Raw genomic sequence first — 25,888 nt, 5'->3', positions numbered from 1 at the left:
CCTTTCAGTTGGTCTAGATTTGTAATTTGCCCTCAAGATATTTCAACCAGAGTAATTAGTGGTTCTCTTTGTATGACGTGGAGAAATCTTGACCCTATAACCCAACAACAAAAGTCTAATCTAACGTACACAATTCCACATTACCTTATCCAAATCGAAACGACACAAAATCACAAAATAAATAAATAAATAAAAATAAAAACTCTAAAAACTAAATTTTTTAGAAAAAAATAATGGAAAGAAATGAGTGCCTCTGTTTCCTCTGTTCTGCCTAAATCCTCTGCTTCTCTCCCTTCTTCTTCCGGTGGTTTCCTCCGCCGTCTCCGCCGTTGCAGTAAATGTATTTTCACCTCCTCCCGTCCTCACCGCCGGTTTTTTCTCAAAGGTACTTTCATTTCTTTTTGTGTCTTTTCGTTTTACAATTGCAACGATTTTATTACTCAAAAACTATGATTCAACGTCAACTATCGGCTTGAGTTTTTAATTCAATTGGGTTTATTACATGATATCGGAACCTATTTTAGGGGTGAGTATGTTCGGTATAATTCGGGGATTTGAAAATCTCCGGAATTTGTATCTACTAAAGTCAAGGTACAATTCGGTTCGGTTCTAGCAAAAAAAAAAAAGTCAACGGTTCAATCCGGCTTTGGATTTTTTTTTCCGGATATTCGGTCCGGTTCTAGATCTCCAACATATTTATTCAGTAATATTAGAAATTTGAAAATCTCCAAAATTTTACCTAATTAAGTTAACAATACAATTCAATTCGGTTCTATTGAAAAAGTCAATGGTTCAATCCAATTCTGGATTTTTTTTAGGATATTCGGTCCGATTCAAGAATCTCCAAGATCCATGCTCAGTCTTAACCTATTTGACCAAAAGGTCGAGAGTTCAATTCCCGACAAAACTCAAGGGACATTTGCGAGTAGGGGTGTGTCATAGCTTGGACTTTTAGTTTAATTGGTCCCACGACAACATACACTTTTTTTAGTAGTGTTGTAAATTGTGTCATGTTCGCAGAGGTTTCAGTTTCCGTTTCGGTTTAAAAGCTATTAGAAGTGGCGATTATCGGATTCGTGTTGTATCAATTTCAGATTAGTGTTAAAAAAGTTCATCCTAACCCAACTAAAAAACTTTCGTGTCAACTATTGTGATAACCTAATCGGGTTAGTTTCAATTTCTTGTCATGTTTTCAGGTCGAATATAATTTATTATATGGTGGCTTTTAAAAATGTGTGAGGATATGGTACTATTTTTAAATATTTTATGTCATTTTTGGATTAATATGTTAGCATTAATTATCTAAAAGTCCGTTAATATCATGTTGAGAGGTTATGTAATATGTTTATAACAATAAGTGAGGTTTAAGCTGTGTTTTCAAATAATAATTGTAATTTTATTAATAAAGGTCAATTGTAAAAATATGAGAGAATATAACAATAATTTCAAATAATCGTGTTATTTTCGGGTTAGCATTTCAATTCTAATCCAACCAAAAAAATTTCATATCAACCAAAGAATAACACATTTTCTACTAAGCTAACACAATTAATTCCTTAAAATAAAGAGTTTTTAAGGTTGGAAAAATAATTAACACATAAGAATTTTTAAGTTGACACATCATTATATCTAAGTGGAAATGATATTTTAGTCTTGTGCCACGTATGATTTCCTTATTTGTTACCGACACATCATTAACGGATTCCAACACAAATAACTTTTTATTCAATATTGGTGACATTTTATCTAATTGAATAGGTCAGGAACCAAATGTGACCAAATAATATGTGAGGATCAAAAAGTGTGTTTTATCGTATTTTTATTCTTACACATTTTCACCACGTTTCCACATCCTATATTTTTTATAAATATCGTTTTTTTTTTCAATTTCCATTTCATTTTCCGTATCTGTTTCCATGTAACATAGGTTATAAGTAGAGATACAAAATCGACACGTACTTTTAGTATTTGGATTTAGCTTAGTAGGGAATATGTCATTTTTGGACTAACAGCAAATTTTTGGGTTGGATTAGTGTTGATATGCTACCCCGAAAATGACACGAATATTTAAAATTATTGTTATATTCTATCATGTTTTTTTTATATGTTATTTTATTAATAAAGATAATAAATTATAATTATTACTTGCAAATATGATTCGAACCTCCTAAATTATTATAGATGCATTACACCCCTAACATGATATTAACGAATTTTTCAGTTACTGTTAAGATTCTAATATAAAAATGACATAAAGTATTTAAAAATAGTATTATATTTTCTTATATTTTTCAAAGTTGTCATTAATATATATGCATAACAAAATTACATGCAACCCGAAAACACGACACGAACTCAATCCGAACAGGTTAACACGATTGTGACACGAAAGTTTTTACATTGGGTTTACTCTTTTTAACACGAACCCGAAAATGAAACAACACGAACACGATAATTGTAAGGTTTAGTTATAAGTGACTCTATCAACTGCTTAGTTGTTTTCACCGAAAACGTTAGAGACAAATTTAACGTAAATGTTTCGTTTGTGATTATTTACAGTTACAAATGATTCAAACAAAACACAAATTTCTTCTGATCTTACAACTGATAGATCAGAAGCTGATAAGATTGTAGATGGAATGAATTTTGGTGAACTTTGCAATGAATTTGAGTGCATTAGCAGCCCTTTGGTTGAAGCTACAGCTAGACAACTAGCCCGAGATATACTCGAATTACGTGAAGGAAATCGCGCACTCGGAACATTCGCAGTTTCTGTTCGATACAAGGTATGTCTCTTTCCTCCTCTTCAACATGTTCGGGCCGGGAATACAGGTTATTGTGTCGTAATCATAATTGTGCTATGTTATATGCATATACATTAGAGATGTTCATGGGTCGGGTTGGGCCGGGCCCGGTGAGCTTTTATCTAATAATACTCAGCCCAAGCCCAGCCCGCTGTTAATTTAAGCGGGGTTGGATTGGACTGAGTCCAGGCTCAAAAATCAAATCTCAAGTCCAGCCCATATAAACCCACCAAATATATATGTATAGTTTTTAATAATAAAAAATAAATATTAATATATATATATTTATTAATTAATATTAATAGGCAAGTCGGACTAGGTTGGACCGGTCCGTGCTATTTTTATAAATAGCAAGTCTGCCCAAAAAATAGACGTGCTTTAACGGGTTTGGGACGGAGTTGGTTTAAGGATAATTTTTCATGTCCAAGTCCAGCACAGGGGACACGGGTCGGGCGGCTACCTAGGCCCGTGAGCAGGTACATATACTACTTGATAATATATGAAATAAATGTAATAAAATGAGCGTGTCAATCGAGTTGTATCTGTATATCATATTCGGGAGCGGCAATTTAGGTCATATCCAGGGGCGGATCTAGGGGGGGTAAGGGAGGGTCTCCCGACCCTCCGACCCTCCGGAACACCCTTGATGAATAGTGGTTCAGTCCCGATAAGCCCCTCAAAATAGTTAAAATTAATACTTATAATGTAGAATGTAATTATATAACATGAAACTAAGTTTGCATAGTTGGTGGTAGTGATAATTAAAGGCATCTCTACATCCAAGTGGTCTTGTGTTCAAATCTCCCTCTCTTCACTTTTTATCTCATTTTAATTTTTTCCCTTAAACCTCATTCTCCTTTAAAAATATCAATATTAAATATCATTTTTAATCATTATTAACCCCATTCTCCTTTATTATTTTTAATTATATTTTTTAGTTACAAAATTCATTACCGAGAAAATAATTTGATGAATAATTTCTCCAATTGACCAAACTTGTCAACGTTAGGGATAAAATTGCTCTTGGCTCCCAATATTAAGGGTAAAATTGCACCATTTTATACGTTAGAGGTAAAATTATTCTTAGGTGTAAACATTAGAGTATTTTTGCACTTTATCCTTACTTCATATTGAATCTCAGTTGTTTTGTACCTTAATTTTTCCAATTATGATCAAATTTACCCTTATATTATCAAAAATTTGAAAATTTCGATTTGACTACTATGATTCAAAGCCTTAAGTCGTTATTAAAAAAAATCTTCATGCAATTGAGCCCCTCCGGACCTTGAGCTCTGGCTCCGCCACTGGTCATATCATAATCATAATCGTGCTACGTTATATGTATATAATATATGATATAAATGTAATAAAATGAACGTGTCAGTCGAGTTGTTTCTGTATATCATGTCCGCTTGAAGTGTTCCTATATGCATATCTTAGGACATAATATATTTTTTAATACATCTGTTACCTGGCCCGAAACTTCAACTGCTCCCATGAACTTTCAAAAGTTTCAAATGACCCCTGTTCTTATCTAATTGCATTCAATAAGCCCTTATTTCTCAATAGAATTTGTTGGATGCAGAAAATCAGAGACACGTTCAGCCACGTATCAAAACTCATCACATGTCAAAAGAAAATGTCAAATAGACAAATAATTTGAAACTTTTGAAAGTTCATAAGAGTAGAAGTTTTGGGGTTATTGAATGCAATTAAACAAGAATACGAGGTTATTGAATGTAATTAGACAAGAATAAGAAGTCATTTGGAACTTTTGAAAGTGCGCAGTTGAACTTTTAGGCCAAGTACAAAAGACGACATATATATTAAGTATTTTTTTTTATTTCTTTTGCTTATAGTGAACCAGACTTTGTACTTTCTTAGTAATTGCAGGATCCGGTTAGAAGTTTTATTGGTCGTGAGAAATATAAGAGACCGTTGTGGATAACCGGTGCACTAGACAAACCCTCTGTGGTGAGTAATCTACCTCTCAATATACACGTGTCAAAATGGATTATCGTGTTATAATCGTGTTATATAAGCTATATATTCCATATGATTATATATGATATGAATGCAATAAAAAATTATAATTGTGTGAGCGAGTTTTGTAACATTTGTTCCCCTATGGCCCATGTCGGACTCGTTATCTTTCCATCTATCTGAGGATCAAATACCACAAATTAGGCCAAATGTTACCAAATCATACCATAATAGCCAAATGTCACAAATTAAAATACCGCATGGATCAAATGTTACCAAAACATACCGTAAGAATCAAATGCCAATATTTTGGATGTCACAACTTTAATCCTTAAAAATATTGCACGTGGAAAATAAAAAAATGAAATAACTTTTTTCATTTTTTTTATTTTCCACATGCCATAATTTTGATGATTTGTCGTCTACATGGCATCTTCCGTGGATAGGTTTACTAGTTTCCGAACAAAAGGACAATGGATGAATAAAAAAACGACAATGATTTTCTTGTTAAAAATATGAAATTTAAGGAAAAGCACAAAAATAGCCGATTTATAAGACATTTCTCATGGTTTAAAAGTTTATAAATAAAGTTCCGTGCTTTGTGAAATTTATAGTTAAATGATACGTGAATCAATCTTTCAATTACTTGTAGTTTAATTAATTTGCATAGTCAGACCTTGTAATTTTTTACCAATGACTGAATTTGTAAACCGCACAAAGCATAGAACTCCCGTTTACAAACTTTTAAACCACGAGGACTGTCTTTAAAAGTCGGTCAAACCATAAGATTTATTTTTGTACTTTTCTCTAAATTTTATATTCTTAACGAGAAAATCATTGTCGTTTTTTAGTTCATCCATGGTCCTTTTGTTCGGAGACCAGAAAGCCCATCCGCTAAACTACGGGTTTAATCAATTCCATTTATAATATTCAGAAGGATTAATTACATATAGATATCATGTGGTTTCATCAATTTGCATATGGATACTTGTGGTATTTTTTTTGCAAACACAGTCCTGTAGTTTGCAAAATTTTGCATTTGGGTTCACCTTGTCAAAATTTGGCCGATAATGACCTCGAAATGAAAATTTTCAAGAGTTAAATGATATTTTAAGCAATTTTAAGATTTGAGGTTATTTAGGCGTTGTTTTTTATGAGAGAGAAAACTCAAAAAATGATGATTTTGAAAAATTAAAAATATGGTTCCACAGTATACTAAACAACTTTAATTCTTGAAAATTTTCATTTTGAGGTCGTTAACGGCCAAATTTGGCAAAGTAAAAAAATGCAAAATTTTGCAATCAAAAGGTTGCGTTTGTAAAGAAGAATACCACAGGTACCCATCTGCAAATCCGTATAATCACATAAATCTACTTGTAATCAACCCTATTCAGAACTACGGGTCTAATCTAATCAACTCATTTTAAACTCGATACCTTCTTCAAATTCGTGTTTTCCTATCTTCTTCCCGCCCATTCTCCCAACAAACCCGCCGAAAAACGCAAAAAACATCCGGGTACCAATTAATTTTCGTGACGGTTTACTTATTTTCTCTCTATTACAGACAGTGCAAGAAATGATGATGCTATCAACTAGTGAATTGAGCATCAAATGGACAATAAAAGGGAAACCAAAAGCTGTTCTTGTTGGAATTGGAGATTTGATAGTGAAAATAAATTCAAAGTTCATTTTAAATCAGATTAGTGGCCAAGTAATTGAGCATCAAGAGGTGTGGGATTTATCTGCATCATCACCATTAGCTCAGGCATTTTTTTGGACATCCCGTCGGCTATTTTCCGCGACGGAAACCGGCAAAGATCTCACCGATTTCCTTAAAAATCTGCCGAGTCGTCTTCCGTCCCAGAGGGAAAACATGGAGATTTACCCCGATCCTTCGGGGGATCCGACAAAGGTATGTTCTACTTTTCTAGTATCATATTATGTAGTGACGGAGGGAGGGGTGTATGGGCAGTGACGGATTTAGGATTCACTGAGAGGAGGGGATGTTTAATTTATTTATAGATGCTAAATCGATAATTTTTTAGCGTCTTTATATAAAACATTAAAACAATGTTCACAGTTTCTATAGAATTTTCGACATTTTTAGCGATTAGTAGGCGCTCAAGCACCCATAAACCCTCTTGGCTTCGTCCCTCTGTACGGGGTCTGTTGCATCCGTAGCCACAAAAATCTACCCTAAGAGGGGTGGTTTCGGGTGGCTAAGAGTCTGGGAGTGCTACAATTAGGAATGAGTAAATTTCGGTGGTAACCAAAACCGAACGAATAACAAATTGGAGTAAAATTTTGATTAGGTTATTTTATAGGGGAAAGTACGAAAAAAATGCTTGTGGTTTGCCCATTTTGCAAACAGATGCATGTGGTTTAAAAGTTGGCTTAATAGGTATCCAGCCCCCTAAACTTGTAACTTTTTTTCACCTGGTCCCCTCAACTTAGGGGACAACCTTTCAACCCCCTTAACTCTCCAAAAACATCACATATAACCCCTTAAACTTGTAACTTTTTTTCACCTGGCCACCTCAACTTAGGGGACAACCTCTCAACCCCCTTAACTCTCCAAAAATATCACATACAGCCCCATACACCTCTATATCCGGTCAAAATATTGATCCATGTAGAAAACGCGCTTGACTGTTGACCACACCAATGTCACATGTCATTTTTTTTCTTAAATTTTTCCATGTAAATCCAGTAAATTACCCCATAATTTGGGCATCCGTAGAGTCTTCTTCCTTGATTTGCAGGTTTCCACGAAACCTTAAGTACAACATATTCACCACAAAAACATGATTCATGAGTACCCACCATGAAATCGGTTTCAAGAACAACACAAGCCCTAACCTAATTAGGGCTGTAATCGAGCCGAGCCGAGCCGAGCTTTGGCCTGTTCAAGCTCGGCTCGCTATAAAATTAACGAGCTCGAGCCCGAGCCGAGCTTGCTATAAAATTAACGAGCCGAGTCCGAGCCGAGCTTTGGCTTGCTCAACGAGCTTGAACCGAGCTTCGAGCTTGTTTCGAGCCCAAAATCCTCTTTTGGACTTGGTTCATTAAGAAAATTATTTAACCATGAATTGTTTGTGAGTAAATTGTTAATTATATTTGTGAAATTTGCTCGCAAATAACTCTTTAATTGTGTACATAAACAAGCTCACAAGCAAAGTTCGTGAATAAATAAACAAGATACTTACAAATAGTTCGTCTATTACTTATTTATTATGTTTGTGAACGAACTCATCTAATAGCGAATGAAATAATATTAAGTTTAGATATTTATGAACTAACACAAAACTATATAGTTTTCTACTAAACAAAAATTTGTTCATAAATGTTCTAATCGAGCCTGCTCGCGAGCATTCGAGCCGAGCTTTGACCTGTTCAAGCTTGGCTCATTTACGAACCGAGCCAGTAAATCATGTTCACGAGCGGCTCGTTTACAAATCGAGCCGAGTCGAGCCGAGCTTTTATTGAGCCGATCACTGAGCCGCTCATGAGCGGCTCTGTTCATTTACAGCCCTAAACCTAATTGACAAAAAAAAAGGAATTATCTCAGAAGAAGAAAGAGGCAAACCAGAAGAAGAAGAAGAAGGAGAAGAATAAAAAGCGGAAGGTAGATGAGGAATAAAGGAGATGAAGGAGATGATACTTATTGTTGAACTTGAATCAGAGACCGATCGGAGACAGAAAAAAGGTGAATCGAAGGAATCGGAAAAAAGGAAGGAAGGATTTCTGAGGAGAAGAACGTTAGGGATTTAAGAAGAAAGGGGATTTTTTTACCGTTTAAGTTTCTAAAGTCAACCTTCACGCGCTTTCTAATGAGTTCACTCCCAACTTATTCCATGTCAAAGCCACATAGGCGTTAAGGGGCTATATGTGATGTTTTTAGAGAGTTGAAGGGGTTGAGAGGTTGTCCCCTAAGTTGAGGGGGTCAGGTGAAAAAAAGTTGCAAGTTTAAGGGGTTGTATGTAATGTTTTTGGAGAGTTAAGGGGGTTGAGAGGTTGTCCCCGAAGTTGAGGGGGCCAGGTGAAAAAAGTTACAAGTTTAGGGGGCTGGATACCTATTAAGCCTTAAAAGTTTACAAATAAAGGTATGTGATATGTTTTATTTACAAAACAAAGTATTACAATTACACAGTTAAGTTCTGATTACAATCAAAGATATTTTTATCTTAAAAAAAATTATTCTTACATATCAGCATAACACAACCCCCGAAAAAAACAACTTTCTAAATCGAAAAAATCAATAATATGTTGGAATTTTGCGTTTTTTACTAAACTGACAGTTTGTTAACTAAATTGATATTTAAGTTAATTTTACAGTTGCAATTTGATATTGGTATCTGTATTTTGTCAATATATATAAATGTAACTGAATTTTTTTTTTAAAATGCTCTTATTATCATCGATTACTTAAAAATGTAATTTTAAATACTTTGTTTTGTAAAAAAAACATACCACATACCTTTATTTGTAAACTTTTAAACCACGGACCTCTATTCGCAAACAAGGCAAACCACGAGCATTTTTTTCGTACTTTGCCCTATTTTATATTTCAGTTTAATTTCGGTCAGTATTTTACGATTTTTCGGTAATCAAATAATTTTTAGTAAAAGAAATTGTGTAAGACGAAGCAAACTGAAATTAATTTTTTTAAGAGAGTACAAAAATAAATCGTGCGGTCTGAATCCATTTGCAAAACAGTTCCCGGTATTTAAAAGTTTGCGACAATGCTTTTGTGCTTTGTGAAATTTGCAGTTAAATGATGGGTAAATTACATACTTAGTGTATAACCTTTATTCTTTTTCACACTTCCGTGTACAACCTTCAATTTTGTACACAAAACCGTACAACCTTTAGGTGACCTCCCACTAAATTGTACAACCGATAATTATGACCGGTCACAATTACGATTTGTACACTTTAGTGGAAAGTCACCAAAAGGTTGTACTATTTTGTATGCAAAATTGAAGGTTGTATACCAAATTGTGAAAGAAAGCAAAAGTTGTACATCACGTATGTAATTTATCCGTTAAATGATGTGAGTCAATTGTCGGTGAAACAATATTGTATTTGTGATTTAGTTAATTTACAAAGTCAGACTTTATACTTTGAGTAATTTGTAAAATCAATCTTTTTAATTCATTTAAATTGCTTCTTTTTTGGAGTAAATAGTCTCGATAACGAATTTTTTAACGAAATGACTTAACTTTTAAACTACGAGTACTGTATTTATAAATCGGTTAAACCATAGAATTTATTTTTGTACTTTTCTCTCTATCTTTTTTTTTCGGTGTATATATAACATTTATTTTATATTTCTATTACTATTATTTATCACATTTAATACCAATATACTACTATTTTTTCTTGTTTCATATTTTACTTCACAGCTATTATAGATATTTCTAATTTTATATATTTTTAACCTATTATAATTAAATTCGGTTGATCGATCATACATTAGTAACCGAACCAATAAATTTCGGTTCGGTTGTTACACTTTTTCGGTTCATTTTAATAATTAAGAAGAAATAAATTACAATCTACCGAATTTATTAGTATTTAAACCAAATCGAATGTGACCGTAGATACAATTACACCCCAGACTCTCTTCTCAGACTCCGGTACCGACATTAAAACTTACCAAATGATACACGTGATACGAGTTGCGAAAATAACATCATTTCATCTGTTTATGTTTTGCAGTTCTTTCAAAGAGATGAAGGCTTCCAAAGAGATGCATACCAAATTGCACTATTTCTTGCAGTCATCTATCTTATTGTACAGTTCCTAAAAATAACCTTGTAATATATATATAATTTATCGTGTAATATTGCGATACCGAAGAAAAGTGAATGAATTTATAATATATACTGATAATTTTGTGTTTCGAAAGATCAAAGGATTAAAAGAACATGTGTATCGGAGAGAAATTTTCTTCTTTTCGAGGATTTGTGCTCAAGAATCGAACTATACCGAGCTGCATTTGATTACAATGCGGGGCAACAAAATAAATTAATGGTGTTTACCGCCCCCAAATTACTTATCACCGACCCATTTGGACAATTTTGCCCTTTCCATAAAAAAAATTTCAGAACTGATTTTTTTTTTAGAGAATCGGCACGGACGGATGCGGCATCCGCCTAGGCCAAATTTTGGCCAATGTAAAATTGTAAAATTTATAGTGACGAAAAATACTGAATCGTTTAAATTTTTGTGACAAAAAATGCAAAATTCTCTAATTTTTTGTGACGAAAAATACAAAATCGTCATAAAAATATGTATTATTTTCACGAGTTCTTTGATAAAAAAAACGTAAATTTTAATGTTTCCGACTAGTAATCGTCCATTTCCAGGATTCGGGTTTGTCACGCATCAATTATTTTCATAATTTCAATTATTATTGTTTGGGTTTATGATTTTGGAAAGAGAATTTTCAGTTAATCAAAATTATGAAAAGGCAAAAAAGTCCAAATGAGGGCGGTAATAAGTAATTTGAAGGGCTGCTAAATACCGAGCTGCCTTTGATGTATGTGATTGTAGAATTTTCATTGAACTCTATTGAATACAGCGAAAACTAGTAACGAAAAGAGCAAAGCAGTTCCGCTTATCAATCGAGGAGCCGAATTAATGTTATGATAACAAAGAAAAGTGAATGAATTTATAATATATTCTGATAATTTCGTGTTTCGAAAGATCAAAGGATTAAAAGAACATGTGTATCGGGGAGAAACTTTTCTTCTTTTCGAGGATTTACACTCATGAATCGAACTATACCGAGCTGCCTTTGATTACATTGTGGCGCAACGAAATAAATTAAATGATGTGTGTGATTGTTGAATTTTCATTGAACTCTACTGAATACAGCGAAAACTAGTAACGAAAAGAGCAAAGCAGTTCCGCTTATCAGTCGAGGAGCCGAATTAATGTTATGAGCCCCAACGGAGTATACCCCGCCAGTTGAATCCTTCAGCTTAATGCTTGAAGAGCCTAAAGAAAACAAAAGCAGAACAAGAGAAAGCACGAATAAATGTTCGGTTCAAGTCCATACCAGAAAAGAAAAGACGATTGAAGTTCCGTTTACTACAGTCATGCAGATTGAAAAATATGAAGCGAAATGGAATGGTTAATGAATAGAAAAGGAACTCACAGTTGTGGTTTGTCCAGCCAATGGCCTGGTTTTCGAGATCGTATACAACGAGCTTGTTCGAGAGCACTAAATCTGCATCGAAAAGATTAACACGTTACGCAAAATCGACTTCTGGTCTAGCTCTCTGCTGTAAAATTCGGCTTTGAACATGATTTATGCCGGAACATTAGATGTTACGGTTTGTATTTGCAGCGCGGTAGCCATTATATGACAATATTCGACTGAGTTTAAGGGTAGTAAATTACACCCATGGCCATTGAACTTTACCCATTTCAATTCTTAACAGTATGGCCACTGAATTTTACACTTTTTAACACCGGTGGTCACTCAACTTTAACTAACTCCTCAAAATGACAGTTAACGACCTCAAAATGAAAATATTCAAGAATTAAAGTTGCTCAGAACAACATTTACTATGAAACTACATTTTTTATTTTCCAAAATCACCTTTGTTGGAGCTTTCTCTCTCTAAAAATTCATTTTCTCTCTCCTAACCAAACAACACCTAAATGACCTCAAAACGAAAATTTTTAAGAATTAAAGTTCATTAGAATATCATTAACTCTTCGAATTTTTTATTTTGAGACCGTCAATGGTCGTTTTGAGATGTTGAGTGGCCACCGGTGTTAAAAAGTGTGAAGTTTAGTGGCCATACCGTTAAGAATTGAAGTTCAGTAGCCACAATGTTAAATGGATAAAGTTCAGTGGCCATGAGTGTAATTTACCCCTGAGTTTAAAGTAGGAAAGTGATTGAAGACAATACCTCCCAAGAGAGTCATATCTCTACCGTCTTTCGATTGCACGCCGCTGTTCTGCCAACCGAAACACCAAACCTCTTCCTGTAGTAAGTCGAGAAAATAATGTGTCATTTGTCCCGGAAACAATTACAGCTACAAAAATAACCAAATGAAGAACTAAAACATGAAAACTCGGAAATAAAGACGCCATCGAACATATTCATTCAAACGTCTTCATTTGAAAATAACCAAATGAAGAACTAAAACATGAAAACTCTGAAACGCCATCGAATTGCAGCACCTCTAGCCCCTCTTCCCAAGTAGAGTGCCGCTTGTAACCACACCTGTCAGGGTGGATTTCCGTAGTCGGAAGTGCAACAGATCCCGTGGGGTCCATTGCACCCTCGACCTTAGGGTTAGTGGAGTCCTAGAATATCATTGTTAGTCTTTTCCTTATTAGCTTTCTATTCAAAAATTCCCTCCAACTTGCATCGAAACGCCTTATGATATTCAAAACAATTTTTTCGGCCCCTTAACTTGCTTAAATTGTCATGGATAACCACTTATTTTATGTGGCAATACAGCATACTCTATGCGCCATTAACAACTTAAGCAAGCTGAGATGGCAAAAAGGTCGTTTTAAGCAAGTTGAGGTGGCGGAAAGGTCGTTTTAAGCAAGTTGAGGTTGCAAAAAGGTCGTTTTTAAGCAGGTTGAGGTGGCAAAAAGGTCGTTTTAAGCAGGTTGAGGTGGCAAAAAGGTCTCTTTAAGCAAGTTCAGGTGGCAAAAAGGTCTCTTTAAGCAAGATGAGGTGGAAAAAAGGTCGTTTTTAAGCAAGTTGAGGTGGCAGAGAAGTTGTTCTAAGCAAGCTGAGGTGTCAAAAAGGTCGTTTTAAGCAAGATGAGGTGGCAGAAAAGTCGCTTTAAGCAAGTTGAGGTGGCGGAAAGGTCGCTTTGAAAGTTTTGTGGTTCATTAGGCGTTTGAGTGCAACTTGGAGGAGTCGGGTGTAATTGGGCATGTCAAGAGGTCAGAACTGTCTCTATCGAGTTCTAAATATGAGGTTAATGAATTCAACTAATTCATAGTAAAATAGGTAGAGAAAAGTAATCTCCAAAAGAATCGGAACAAAGAGATTTAGGGTACAAGTAACAAGGTCCCGTAACTAGATCCCGGACCCAATCTGGTAACATGTATTTTTCGGCAAATCCTTGAAAGCCATAAAGGGCGGCCCGGTCGCATTACGCGTCCCCGCTGAGCGAGGGTCCGGGGAGGGGTCCCACCGCAAGGGTGTATTGGGGGCAAGCCTTCCCTTGCCAATTTAATTGGCAAGAGGCCGCTCCTAAGACTCGAACCCGTGACCTCTGGTCACACGACAACAATCAATACCATTTAGATAATATTTCTACAAGTTCAACGGTAAACTGAAGTTCAGCCCACGAATCACGACAAACATTGTAACGTGTAAGGCAACGATCACCAAGCTATCTTTTCAGAATTTATCAGCTCTGAACAGGAACTAAAGAGAAAACCCTAGCACGTTGTACTTCGTGGTAAAATACAACCATCGCCCCTGAACTAAAGTGTTACTAACATTATGGCCCCTAAACTTCATTTCATGAAACGAAAAAACCTTGAACTTACATTAATCTAACATTAAAGTCTAAATAAATAAATAAAAACCTTAAAAAATCAACAAAATGATGAACCTGAATAAGTTTGACGACATCATTGCAAAAGTTCAAAAAAACCACCGCAAAAACGATAAATATGCGATTCTAATTAAGCTGAAGAACAAGTACTTACACGAATTCGGAAAAGATATTCATCAGGATGAACATTTAAATTAAGCGAATCTTCAAACAAAAATTTGACATCGGGGAATCCATCGTTAACCCTGCAAGAATACAAGGATAAACCAAATTTAAGAAGTCACACATGTATAATAATACAAAACCCACCGTAATACGGGTTGAGTACGAAAATAGATTATCGGACAGTGATGAACAACATGGTCTAAGGGCCTGTTTGGTTCACTGGTTATTGCTAGTTCTTTGCTTGTGATGGTAAATATTAGGTAATTTTTTATAAGCATCCGTTTCTCAATGCTAAACTAAACATTATATATCTACTCTTTGGAGTAACGGCAAAAGGAGCTAGAAAAAGCAGAACGAAATACGGACTAAGGGAGCGTTTGTTTACTCCATTTTCTACTCCTGATTGCCTTCTCATTTTTACCCGGATCCCACGAGTGAATAGAAAGTTCGATCTACATTGGATCTCACCTGAATCACCCCATCTATCCTCATGAGTTTTAGGTGTTTAGTTAGGGAACTACTGTTTGCCGTTTATAAGCAGGGTTAACTACATCATTGGTCACTGAACTTTTGTCTTAAAATGGTCACTCAACTTCAATTTGTCTCAATAAAATCACTCAACTCTAGTGATTCAGTAATTAAAAGCGATCGGAATGATGACATGGGTGACACATCGTCATGAGTCAACTCAGATCTCTGACCAAAACGATACATGGACTCCACGTATGTGCCACATGGCAGCCAAGTGTCAGTTATTTGTATGAAAAAACAGGTGGCTGTCACATGTCGTTTCGGTCAGAAATCTAAGTTGACGTGTCAGCCATGGCATCATTCTGATGCCTTTTAACCACTGAAATCGCTGGAGTGACCTAATTGAGACAAAACTCAAAGTTGAGTGATTTTATCGAGAGAAATTGAAGTTGAATGACCATTTTGAGACGGCCATTTAAGTTTAGTGACGTGCATTTAACCCATGAAAAGTAGCTTTTTCCAACAACAGGGAATATTTGTTGTTCCAACAGCAAAACAGGAAAAAACAAGTAAACCAAACGGGCCCTAAGTCTAAATCTAAAGACGTTTCACATTAAACGGAAAATTACAAAATCGAAAATTATCAGGAATAATTGCACTTGGCACCTTACTTTCCACTGTACTGAAAACACATGAACTGCTCTTCGACTGTGTGTAATTTCAATCCAGGTTGATGACTCAAAATCTGATTCGCCAAAACAAGTGAACTCGTTATCAATACTAATATACTTCAGAATAATGTATAAAAAATTTAGAAAAGAAGTATTCCGACATCCTTGATCTTTTTAATTTTTATTGATTAAGCCTCTGATCAATTACATTAAGCTCTTGGTGACCAAGAAAGTTAGCTTTAAACATAAAACTCGGAAAATAGAATGACATTCATTTCATCTGAGTTAAAGTTTACATTTTTTGTACTCCGAACCACATTGGCCGACTAATCCGGATTCGGGGCGGGTCCAAGGATTACGGTATTTAAACCCCTCCCAATCGCCGTTGTGGGGGATCGATCCTGAGACCGCCCTACCAAGTGCAGCCCCATGCTACCACTACGCCAACCAACGATTGGTGTTAAAGTTTACATTTTTAACCGTTGGAAAGCTATTTTTCATATCTTCGATGAAAACCTTCTTTCAAATTGTTAAAAATGCAAATCCCAGATACGGCTGTAACCGAGCCGAGCCAAGCTTTGGCCTGCTCATGCTCGGTCCATCAAAAAATTTATAAGCTCGATCTCAATATTCTGCTCGTGAGCTCCCTAGCAGTTCGTTAATTCACCTCATGAACTTCGCTCGTGAACAACTCATTAATTATATTCATTTAAATTTCTTTAACACATAGTTTTGAAATCTACAAAACTACTTTGTTTTACATTCCTCTTTATAGAAATATTATTATTAAAAAAATAATCGAATCAAGCTTGCTCACGAGAGTGTTCATAAACATTATAATCGAGTTTGCTCATGAGCTTGTTCATGAACCTATAATCGAGCTGTTACGGTTGTCTTATTTAGGTTATATTATTTAGGGTTTTTTATTATTTAAGTGTCTTTAATATTTAGGAGTCTTTTATTATTTAATATTTATTAATTTATGTTCAGTATTTCTTATTTAATTAGGTTAGACTTTTTAGTTGTGGTAGAATCCTAGTTGTGGTAGAATCCTAATTGTGGTAGGATCCTTTTGGCTAAGGATACCTTAGGTGTTTAGGAATCATTGTACCTCTTTATAAAAGAGGATTTTCAATTAGATTAATGTCATCGAGAATTTTAAATCAGAAATTGATACAGGGAGTTTTAGCGATCTCTCACAAATCGCTATCGAGTTTTCAAAATAGGTTCTACGAAGAACAGGAGCAAGAGTTTTCAAAATAGGTTCTACGAAGAACAGGAGCAACAAGGGAATTCGAAGGAATTTTCCGGTGAACAGACCTGTGACGAGATCCTATTCGCGGGCACATAACACGAGCCTGCTCGCGAGCTTCCGAACCAAGCTTTTCCGTGCTCAAGCTCGGCTCGTTTATAAATCGAGCAGCACACCGAGCCTCTCATGAGTGGCTCGGCTCATTTACAGCCCTAATTCTAGATGAAGATGAAATAAGTAATTCTATTTCTACTGAATTTGATGATACTCACAATTAATTAATTTGGTAAGCAGAAACTTAACATGTGGAATTATAACTTGATCGAGGGCTCAACGCATTAAACTGAAAGATCAGGGGCTCAATTCAAAAAATCGAAAAGATCAAAGGGTTGAAGATGCATTTTTTCCACGAATTTACGTACCTTAGTCATCAATGGTTCATAAACAGAATTTGGAAGATAAGCCAAGGTGGTACCACTATCAATTATAGTTCCTTTCCTATCAGAGGAATCAAAGACATCTGATGGAAGATCCAAAACATCGCCATCAACCTCGATTTCCCTCATAACCACATTGTAATGTGCCCTAAAATACAATTATGAAACAAAAAATTAATTTCAACAATTGGAATTTGGAAATAATTGCTTAAAACATAGTTATTAAAGGCGCAGGCACACGCCTGAGCGACATATCTAGGGCGTACTTGGCCAAATAATCCAATTCGCCTCTTGAACTTTGAATATGTCTCATTAGCGTCCTGAACTTGCTTCAAGTGATCTATTGGCTTCCTGAACTTTCTCGTGATAGGCGCTTCAACTTTTGCGAATTCTCCACTTACTCTGCCACATAGGATTCTCCAAAGTTCAGGGGACCAATTGGATTATTCGGCTAAGTATAGGGGACCCTAATGTATTAAGCCATAAAAATGCATAAAATCATAAATGATAATATTTAAGATATAAGAAATGATAAATTTTAAAATCAAAATGCAATAAATACTAAATCATGAGAATATTCTTAATCGTAAATTCTGACATGCAATGAACCTCGTATTCTAAAGTTCAAGTGCTAAACTAAATAGTAAATCCTAAATTGGCTAATAGCTTCAACTTCAAGTTCTTCGGGCTTTGTCTGCCTCTTTCTTTCTTTTTCGTTATCTGGTTTTTTCTCCCTTCTTTTTCTCATTGTGGTGTCTCCGTTTCTTCAAAGCTTGGGAGATAATCTGTTGTCCCCACTTCGGTGTCCCCTTCCATGTCCGTCACACATAAAAAATCAATAATTTTATGTGTGAGTCCTCCAGACCCACATAATATTTTATTGTAAATAAATATTAAGTTTTTATGTGAGAGGGACATGGAAGGAAACACCAAATCGGGGACAGCAGATTATCTCCCTCAACGTTGCTTCTTTCTTTTTTAGCCTAATACATCCCTAGCCCCTTATACTTGTTAAAAAAACTCAATTTCCCCCTATACTTTTAAAATGTCCCCTTTACCCCTGAGCTTGTTTAAAGTGAACTATTAACCCCCTAAAATTCACGCGACCGAGCAAGGAGAGATTTTGGAAATGTTGAAATATATACACTTAAGCAAGTTCAGGAGGCCAATAGATATAAGAAAGTTCAGAGGGCTAATAGGTACCTTTCAGAGAGTCAATGGGTCACTTTAAGCAAGTTCAGGGGTAAATAGAACTTTTTAAAAGTACATGGAACAATTGACTTTTTTAGACAAGTATAGGGGCTAAAGATGTATTAAGCCTTTTTTTTTTACACTAGATGTGTCTACTCCAACGGTGGAGATTAAACACGTATCTAACTCTTTAAAAACCCAATAAAAACCACGTGACAAATAGGTGTACCTCTTATAACCATAGGTAGGTGCACAAAGGCACGCCTTGGCGGTCCCCTAAGTTACAGGGCCTGCCTTCCAATGTATGTTTAATTTTTATATATATACACGCAATGTATTAGCATTAATCCACCACTGAAAACACGTTACATCTTAGGAAACGAGTTTCCAATTTTTTTTAAATTGACTGGAAAAGTTCCATACAAGTTTCTAGAGAATTTTGGTTTCGGAAACGCGTTATCCTAGCCTTTTCTATCATTTCCTCTATATGCATACATAAGCTGCTACGGAGCAAGCACCAAAGCAATATGATACTAGAAAAAGATAGCTAAAAAAGTAGAGAGTCACATACTGATTAGGTACCATTGGGGTTGTATTTACTTTTGGTGAGACCACATTCCCAATGGCGAAAATTCCGCCTCCTTTAACGTTATCCAGACAATGCGCAAACATCTTTTTCACCTTTCCTTCAGCAGCAAGTTGCGAAATCATCGAAGAGTTTGCTTGCCCGAAACCAAGTATTCCATCTAATGCTTCACTCGATGTACCTAACTCCCCAGATTGTTTAGCTCCACACCTGCCCAAAGATCATATTTTAGAATGAACAGCAATACAGCAACATATGTTTTAACCAGAACCGAAATCACCAACTCTCAAGTCGAACCAATTGACCGAACTAAAGAAAAGTAAGCATGTATAAAAGTACATATAGATAGTAAAGAGTAAAAGAATGCACATTTGCGTCTTTTCCGTTGGTCCGATCCATTGGACCTTATGTTTTTTAACAAGAACCGAAATCAATAACTCCATCTTGGACCACCTATTCGGTTCATCCACATTTGATTAAGTAAAACATTGATTTAGTATTTATCCGGAGAACTCGACTGATGAAAAATAAGCATATATAGAAGTACATAGGTAGGATAGATAGATAGATAGATGGCTTAATACATCATTTGCCCCCTGAACTTGTCCAAAAAGCTTGATTGGCCCCGTGAACTTTTAAAGTGTCCCGTTAGCCCCTGAACTTGCATAAAATGTTCAGTTAGCCCCCTGAACTTGCGTAAAATGTAATCAATTAAAATCACTCGGTTGTAAATAATTAAGTTAAATGCAGAAGATGTGTTGTATGTACCTTAAAATGTTATTACATAATTCACAAAATAGAATAACACATCTTCCGCATTTAACTTACTTTTTTACAACCGAGTGATTAATTGATTGCATTTTACACGAGTTTAGAGGGCTAACTGAACATTTTATGCATGTTCAAGGAGCTATCGGGATACTTTGAAAGTTCAAGGGGCCAATCAAGCTTTTTGGACAAGTTCAGGAGGCAAATGATGTATTAAGCCTAGATAGATAGATATATTAAAGAGTAGAAGAATGCACATGTGCCTCTTTTTCATTGGTCGGTTCCATTGGACCCGGACTATTGTAGATTATTCAATTTTGGGGTAGTTTCCATCACAAAGAAACATAATAGAGATAGTATTTGAATCATGACTTTTGTTTATAGGCAATCTAGCACGGAGGAGGAAATATTCGCAATCAATTGACTACGCTCACACAACAACGGGCTTGGAGGTGCAACTTCTCCAACAAAGGCGGAGGCAGGGGATACGGAACTATATGAATAACAGAAAACGCCCATGAAAGAAAGATTAATGATTCATATAAATCACTTAATGGTAAATGTCCCCCAAAAAAACGAGTAACCGAAAAGACTAGCAGCTTCTCTGTGCATATATATTTATACTCCACCCGTGGGAAATACGAGATCACCCCAAGGACGCCCTCAGTATCCAGGGGTCGCGGACCGACCATAGAACCCTGTTCAATAAGTGGAACACATTAGCTGTCCGCTCTCAGGTTGGGCAGTAAGGGTCGGAGAAGGGCAATCACTCATTCTTAAAACCAGCATTCTTAAGACCAAAGAATGGGCGGAAAGGGAGGGGAAGCACGGCACCCCTGACCGCCACGAACCAACCCTGAGAGGGGTGGTTCCGCCCTGCCTTGGCCCTACAATTTCGTCTACTAGTGGTGCAATTTGCACCTCCAAAAGATGAAGGAGATGCACAAAAAAAGGGCGGCCCGCTGCACTATGCGTCCCCACTAAGCAAGGGTCCGGGGAGGGGTCCCACCACAAGGGTGTACTGGGGGCAAGCCTTCCCCTGCCAGTTTTTTTGACAAGAGGCCGCTCCTAAAACTCGAACCCGTGACCTCTCAGTCACACGACAACAAACCCAAGCCAAAAAATAATAATAATAATAAAGCTTGGCCCGTATTTGCAACTTATCCTTGCTTTCCAAGAACCGTAGAACGGGTTCTAATATCAAACTTGCTACACTACAACTATACGCATCAAAACCTCAAACCCCTCAAACAGCTAGACATCTCAAGAATTGTTGATTGCTCATTGTGGGCATTGCAACTCACCCGAATACAATACTTCCATTTGTCGGTGTAGTTTTATCATCTCCAGTCGCCTGAGCAAGCACAACAGTGTCTTTCACAAAGAATCCAGCTGTTGAGCTTCCATCACCATAAACAACATTATATTGGCAGGGCAAGTCCTTCGTACAACCCTCGAGTACACCATTATACGTTGCAGCACAAAAATCATCGCCGCAATAAACCCTTGACATAGTACCGGACTTTTTTGGATCATATAATGTCAATTCCACCTGGTAGAATGCAAGAAAACAACAGGATTTCCGGAGCAAACAAAGCAGAAACCGAACATTAGTATATCAACTTGCATTCAAATAGAGAAATTTAACTAAGGTGTGAAAGAAACATACACCGAGATCGCTTTTCGTCGGACATTTGTCACAATTGGCACAATTCACCCAAAGAATGTCACTTCCAGTATCAACTTGCACAAAGTAATCCTTGGATGGGTTTCCTAGGCCAATTTTAGCGAAGTAAAGGCTAAACAAATCATGAAAAAACCATATCAGCAGATGAACAAAACAAAACCGAAAAATATGTCCAATTCTCATTTTCAAAACCATAATCAGCGATACGGAAACAGCCATAGTTATTAAAGGCGCAAAGGGTCCTGAAGCCTAGAAGGTTCAGGCGCCTGCCTGAGCGACATAAGATGTACTAAAGAAAAATAATATATAAAATCATAAATAACAACAACTGACGTTTCTAAAACGCAATGAATAGTCAAATACTACATCAAATCCAGCTACCCTTAATTTTAATCGTAAAATGCATGAAATGAAGTACAAATTACCTACTAACTCTTCCATAATCGTAATTCATAATAAAAATTCTAATCTAATGACCAGTGGCGGATCCAAGATTCACTGAGATTGGGTGTTTATCGTGATTTATGAGATCTAATTGATTTTTTTTTTTTACTGTAATTAAAGCCTCGTTCACAGTTTCCATAGAATTTTTGGCCTTTTCCTGAGAGCACTGGGTGTTCAAGCCCCTAAACCCCCTCTGGATCCGTCCCTGCTAATGACTAAAGTTCAACAAATCCTAAGTTAATTAACTAATAGTCTAATAACTACTTTTTTTCATCAAGACTAAAGTCTCCATTTCCGATATTTCTAAACTCTTCAAAATGGAGCAGCGTAAATCTTTTTTCCTTTTTCATTCATTTCTTTTTATTCTAATTTAATTTCAACCGTAGATCATATAGATAGGAAAGAAAACCCTGTAACTCTTAAATTTGCACCTAGGCCTGCACCTACAATCAGGGCTGTAAATGAGCCGAGCCGCTCATGAGCAGCTCAGCATTCAGCCGACCGTGTTCGGCTCGATTTATAAATGGCCGAGCTTGAGCATGGCGAAACTCGGCACAAAAGCTCGGGAGCTGGCTCGGTTATAGGTTCATGATAGATAAAGGCCCAATTCATATTAATATCTGACACATCCTTGCAAGCAAACTAAAAGGGCTTGAAGCACACACAACACAGGCCCGTATTACCATGTTCTGCAATTAAATCAACAAATGAGATTGTCAGGAATCGAACTCTTGATCACTTGGTGAAAGAGGCTCTAATACAGTGTCATGGAACCAACTAAAATAAAAGCTTAAGCTCATAGTTTTGAAATGTAAAACAACGTAGTTTTGTAGGTTTCAAAACTATGTAGTTTTGTTTTAAAGAAATTTTAAATAAACATAATTAACGAGTTGTTCGCAAGTGAAGTTTATGAACAGAATTAATGAGCTGCTCGCGAGCAAAGCTTGTGAACAAGCTCGCGAAGTGCTCACGAACCAGATGTTCAACTCGAGCTCGTCAATGTTCTAACCAGCCGAGCATAAGCAGCCCAAACCTCGACTCAGCACGATTACAGCCCTACCTACAGCAAGGTGCTAGGCTTAGAAAGGCGCACTCAGGCAGACAGCCCGTCTTTCGGCTTCTCAGGCGACATGCCTGGAGGAGCCCAACGAGGCACGCCTTATAACTATAGATTACAGAAACAACAGCAGCAGCAGCAGCTAGATCCAAAACAATAAATGGCCGAGCTTGAGCATGGCGAAACTCGGCTCGAAAGCTCGCGAGAAGGCTCAGTTATAGGTTCATGATAGATAAAAGGCCAATTCATATTAATATCTGACACACCCTTGCAAGCAAATGCTAAAAAGGCTTGAAGTGAACACAACACAGGCCCGTATTACCATGTTCTGCAATTAAATCAACAAATGAGATTGTCAAAGTCTCTAATACCATATCATGGAACCAATTGAAATAAAAGCTTAAGCTCATAGTTAAAGGCCCGGAGAAATGTAAAACAACATAGTTTTGTAGTTTCAAAACTATGTAGTTTTGTGTTAAAAAAAATTTAAATAAACATAATTAACGAGTTGTTCGCAAGTGAAGTTTATGAAAAAATTTAACGAGCTGCTCGCGAGCTTTGCTTGTGAAGAGCTCACAAACAAGATGTTCAACTCGAGCTCGCCAATTTTCTAACTAACCGAGCATAAACAGCCCAAACCTCGACTCAGCACGATTACAGCCCTACCTACAGCAAGGTGCTAGGCTTAGAAAGGCGCACTCAGGCACACAGCCCGCCTTTCGGCTTCTCAGGTGACATGCCTGGAGCCCAACCAGGCAGGCCGGATAACTATAGATTATAGAAACAGCAGCAGCAAGATCCAAAACAATAACAAATCAACTAAAATTCCTTAAAAAATCAAAATTGAAGCAAAATCCCCAATTTTCAAAACCAAATTACAATCTATTTCATCATTCAAAACCTAAATTAAAGCATACAAAATCCCAGCCATATCAATTCAAATTTAAAAAAAAAAAAAAAATTAAACTAACCCAGCTTCAGCAGGATGACCATTGCCGCCTAAAGGAAGATCAACATCAACGGTGGACAAAATTCTACTATGCCGGCGAGCATCATGAGCTCTTAATGCACTAAGAGATCGTTCTCGACCATTAAACTTATGTTGAACCTTGAAAACGAAATTCCCCGAAGCTAAAACCGCAAACCCCAATTCAAAAACAACCACCGCCATTAAAATCGACACCAATCTTCCCAGATCCATTATCGCTCCACCGCCACAGAATCAAAATCAAAATCAAATTAACCCCTCTTTTAATTTTATTTTCTTGTTTCGAATTCCCCTTTCTTCCTAAGTGGCGGTGCTCATGGGTTTCTCGGGCAATTGAGAGGAGGAAGAAAAGGAGAATTGAGAGGAAGGGGAAAAGGGGGGAAATTGGGGGAAAAAGAGAAGAAAATAACCCGAATTGCACGTTTTCAGCGGCAAATGAGACGTCGTTGTAAAAATGGAAACTTTGGGTGTGATTTGGGGGTTTTTTTTCCTAGTTTCTTGGCGTCACGGTTCTGTCTTACTTTTTTTGACTGGTGATTTTTCCATTTTTAGATTCTGAGTTTGGATCTTTTTATAATGTCTGCAACTCAGAGTCTGAGGTTTGAGGTTTCGTATTGACTTGATGTTTTTTTCTATCTGTCCTTTTTTTCTTTTTTTCTTTCTTTTCAGTTTTTTCTGTTATGGATAATTAATTAAATACCTTTATTATCATATTCTTTTAAAAGGATAATTATAAAAATAAAATTTATGGCTTTTGGTGTATTTATGGATAAGGTATTAAATAATAACAAGGTTTTTTTTTTTTTTTTTGAAAGTGATAGGATTGAATTCCGAAAAAGTCAACTTGTCAACTTGCGATTGCATATAAACAAAGTTAAAAGGAGGACGTTGTCTAATCACCCGTTTTAATATCGTGGTCAATTTATAAAAGGTTATAAACAAGGTCAAAGGGAGGGTAGTGTTCGGCCAATTCGCTCGGATGCCTAATTCAATTTATGAAAGGCTGAAAGATGATCACAATCAGTAAATAAAAGTTGCAACATAAGTATACCTTGAGCTGGTCTTACTTTATTTGTATGGATATCAAGTTGTAGAAAACAATTGTGAGTTGTAGAGCGGGGTGGGCAGGGCCGTCTTAAACATTTACGGGGCCCTGTGCTAAATGAAAAAATTAGACCTTATTCATTAGAAAAAATTAATACATTCACACATAACAATACTGTTTCTACAAAATAAAACACAAAAATACTTTAACTTTATGGTTTGACATAATAAATATAACAAAAATAATTTAATTAGATATTGTATAATAATAAGGGTTAATTATAAATAACTACCATGTGGTTTGGTTGATTTGCAATGTGGTACCTGTGGTATTTTTTTTTTGCAAACACAACCCTATGGTTGCAAAATGTTACATGTTTTTTTTATTTTGCCAAATTTGGCCGATAATGACTCCGAAATAAAAAATTTCAAGAGCTAAATGATATTTTAAGCAACTTTAATTCTTCAACTTTTTAGGTTTAAGGTCATTTAGGTGTAGTTTTTTATGAGAGAGAAAGATAATGGTCCTGTTTGGGAATTAGCTGTTAGCTTATTACATTAGTTGTTAGCTGTTAGCTGATTACATTAGCTGATTTGATTAGTTGTTTGTGTAGACCTGTTTGGTAAAAATTAGCTGATTGATAATAGCGGTTTGTGCAAAAAGACGAATAAGGGCATTAATTTTGGCGCATGAGAAGAGAGAGTCTATCAATTAGGGTTAAAGAAGTCCATTAATTTTAATATTGCAAAACGCTAATTGAAAAAGCTCTTAATGAGCTTTTTCTAAATTA

General features: G+C 36.1%; 2 protein-coding genes across 2 annotated transcripts; one reads left to right on the top strand and one right to left on the bottom strand.

Annotated features, from left to right (window-relative positions):
- The first annotated feature begins 218 nt into the window (after positions 1-218).
- On the top strand, positions 219-10,691 carry LOC136231073 (uncharacterized). The gene is made up of 5 exons (XM_066020327.1): positions 219-385; positions 2,560-2,786; positions 4,698-4,778; positions 6,352-6,699; positions 10,509-10,691. The coding sequence occupies exons 1-5, from the start codon at positions 244-246 to the stop codon at positions 10,608-10,610; spliced, it is 900 nt and encodes a 299-aa protein (XP_065876399.1). The 5' UTR covers positions 219-243; the 3' UTR covers positions 10,611-10,691.
- Positions 10,692-11,454: 763 nt separating this feature from the next.
- Positions 11,455-24,685, bottom strand: LOC136229021 (aspartic proteinase 39-like). The gene is made up of 10 exons (XM_066017563.1): positions 24,037-24,685; positions 21,547-21,676; positions 21,182-21,429; positions 19,095-19,319; positions 17,318-17,480; positions 15,644-15,717; positions 14,491-14,581; positions 12,716-12,791; positions 11,953-12,024; positions 11,455-11,792 (listed from the first exon to the last, which is right to left on the bottom strand). Exons 1-10 carry the CDS (start codon positions 24,264-24,266, stop codon positions 11,647-11,649), a joined length of 1,455 nt encoding a protein of 484 aa, XP_065873635.1. The 5' UTR covers positions 24,267-24,685; the 3' UTR covers positions 11,455-11,646.
- Between the last annotated feature and the right edge of the window lie 1,203 nt (positions 24,686-25,888).

This window comes from Euphorbia lathyris, chromosome 5 (assembly GCF_963576675.1).
Source record: "Euphorbia lathyris chromosome 5, ddEupLath1.1, whole genome shotgun sequence".
Classification (NCBI taxonomy): Eukaryota; Viridiplantae; Streptophyta; class Magnoliopsida; order Malpighiales; family Euphorbiaceae; genus Euphorbia; species Euphorbia lathyris.
The sequence above is the reverse complement of the archived record's forward strand: the minus strand, read 5'-3'. Positions and strand labels throughout refer to the sequence as shown.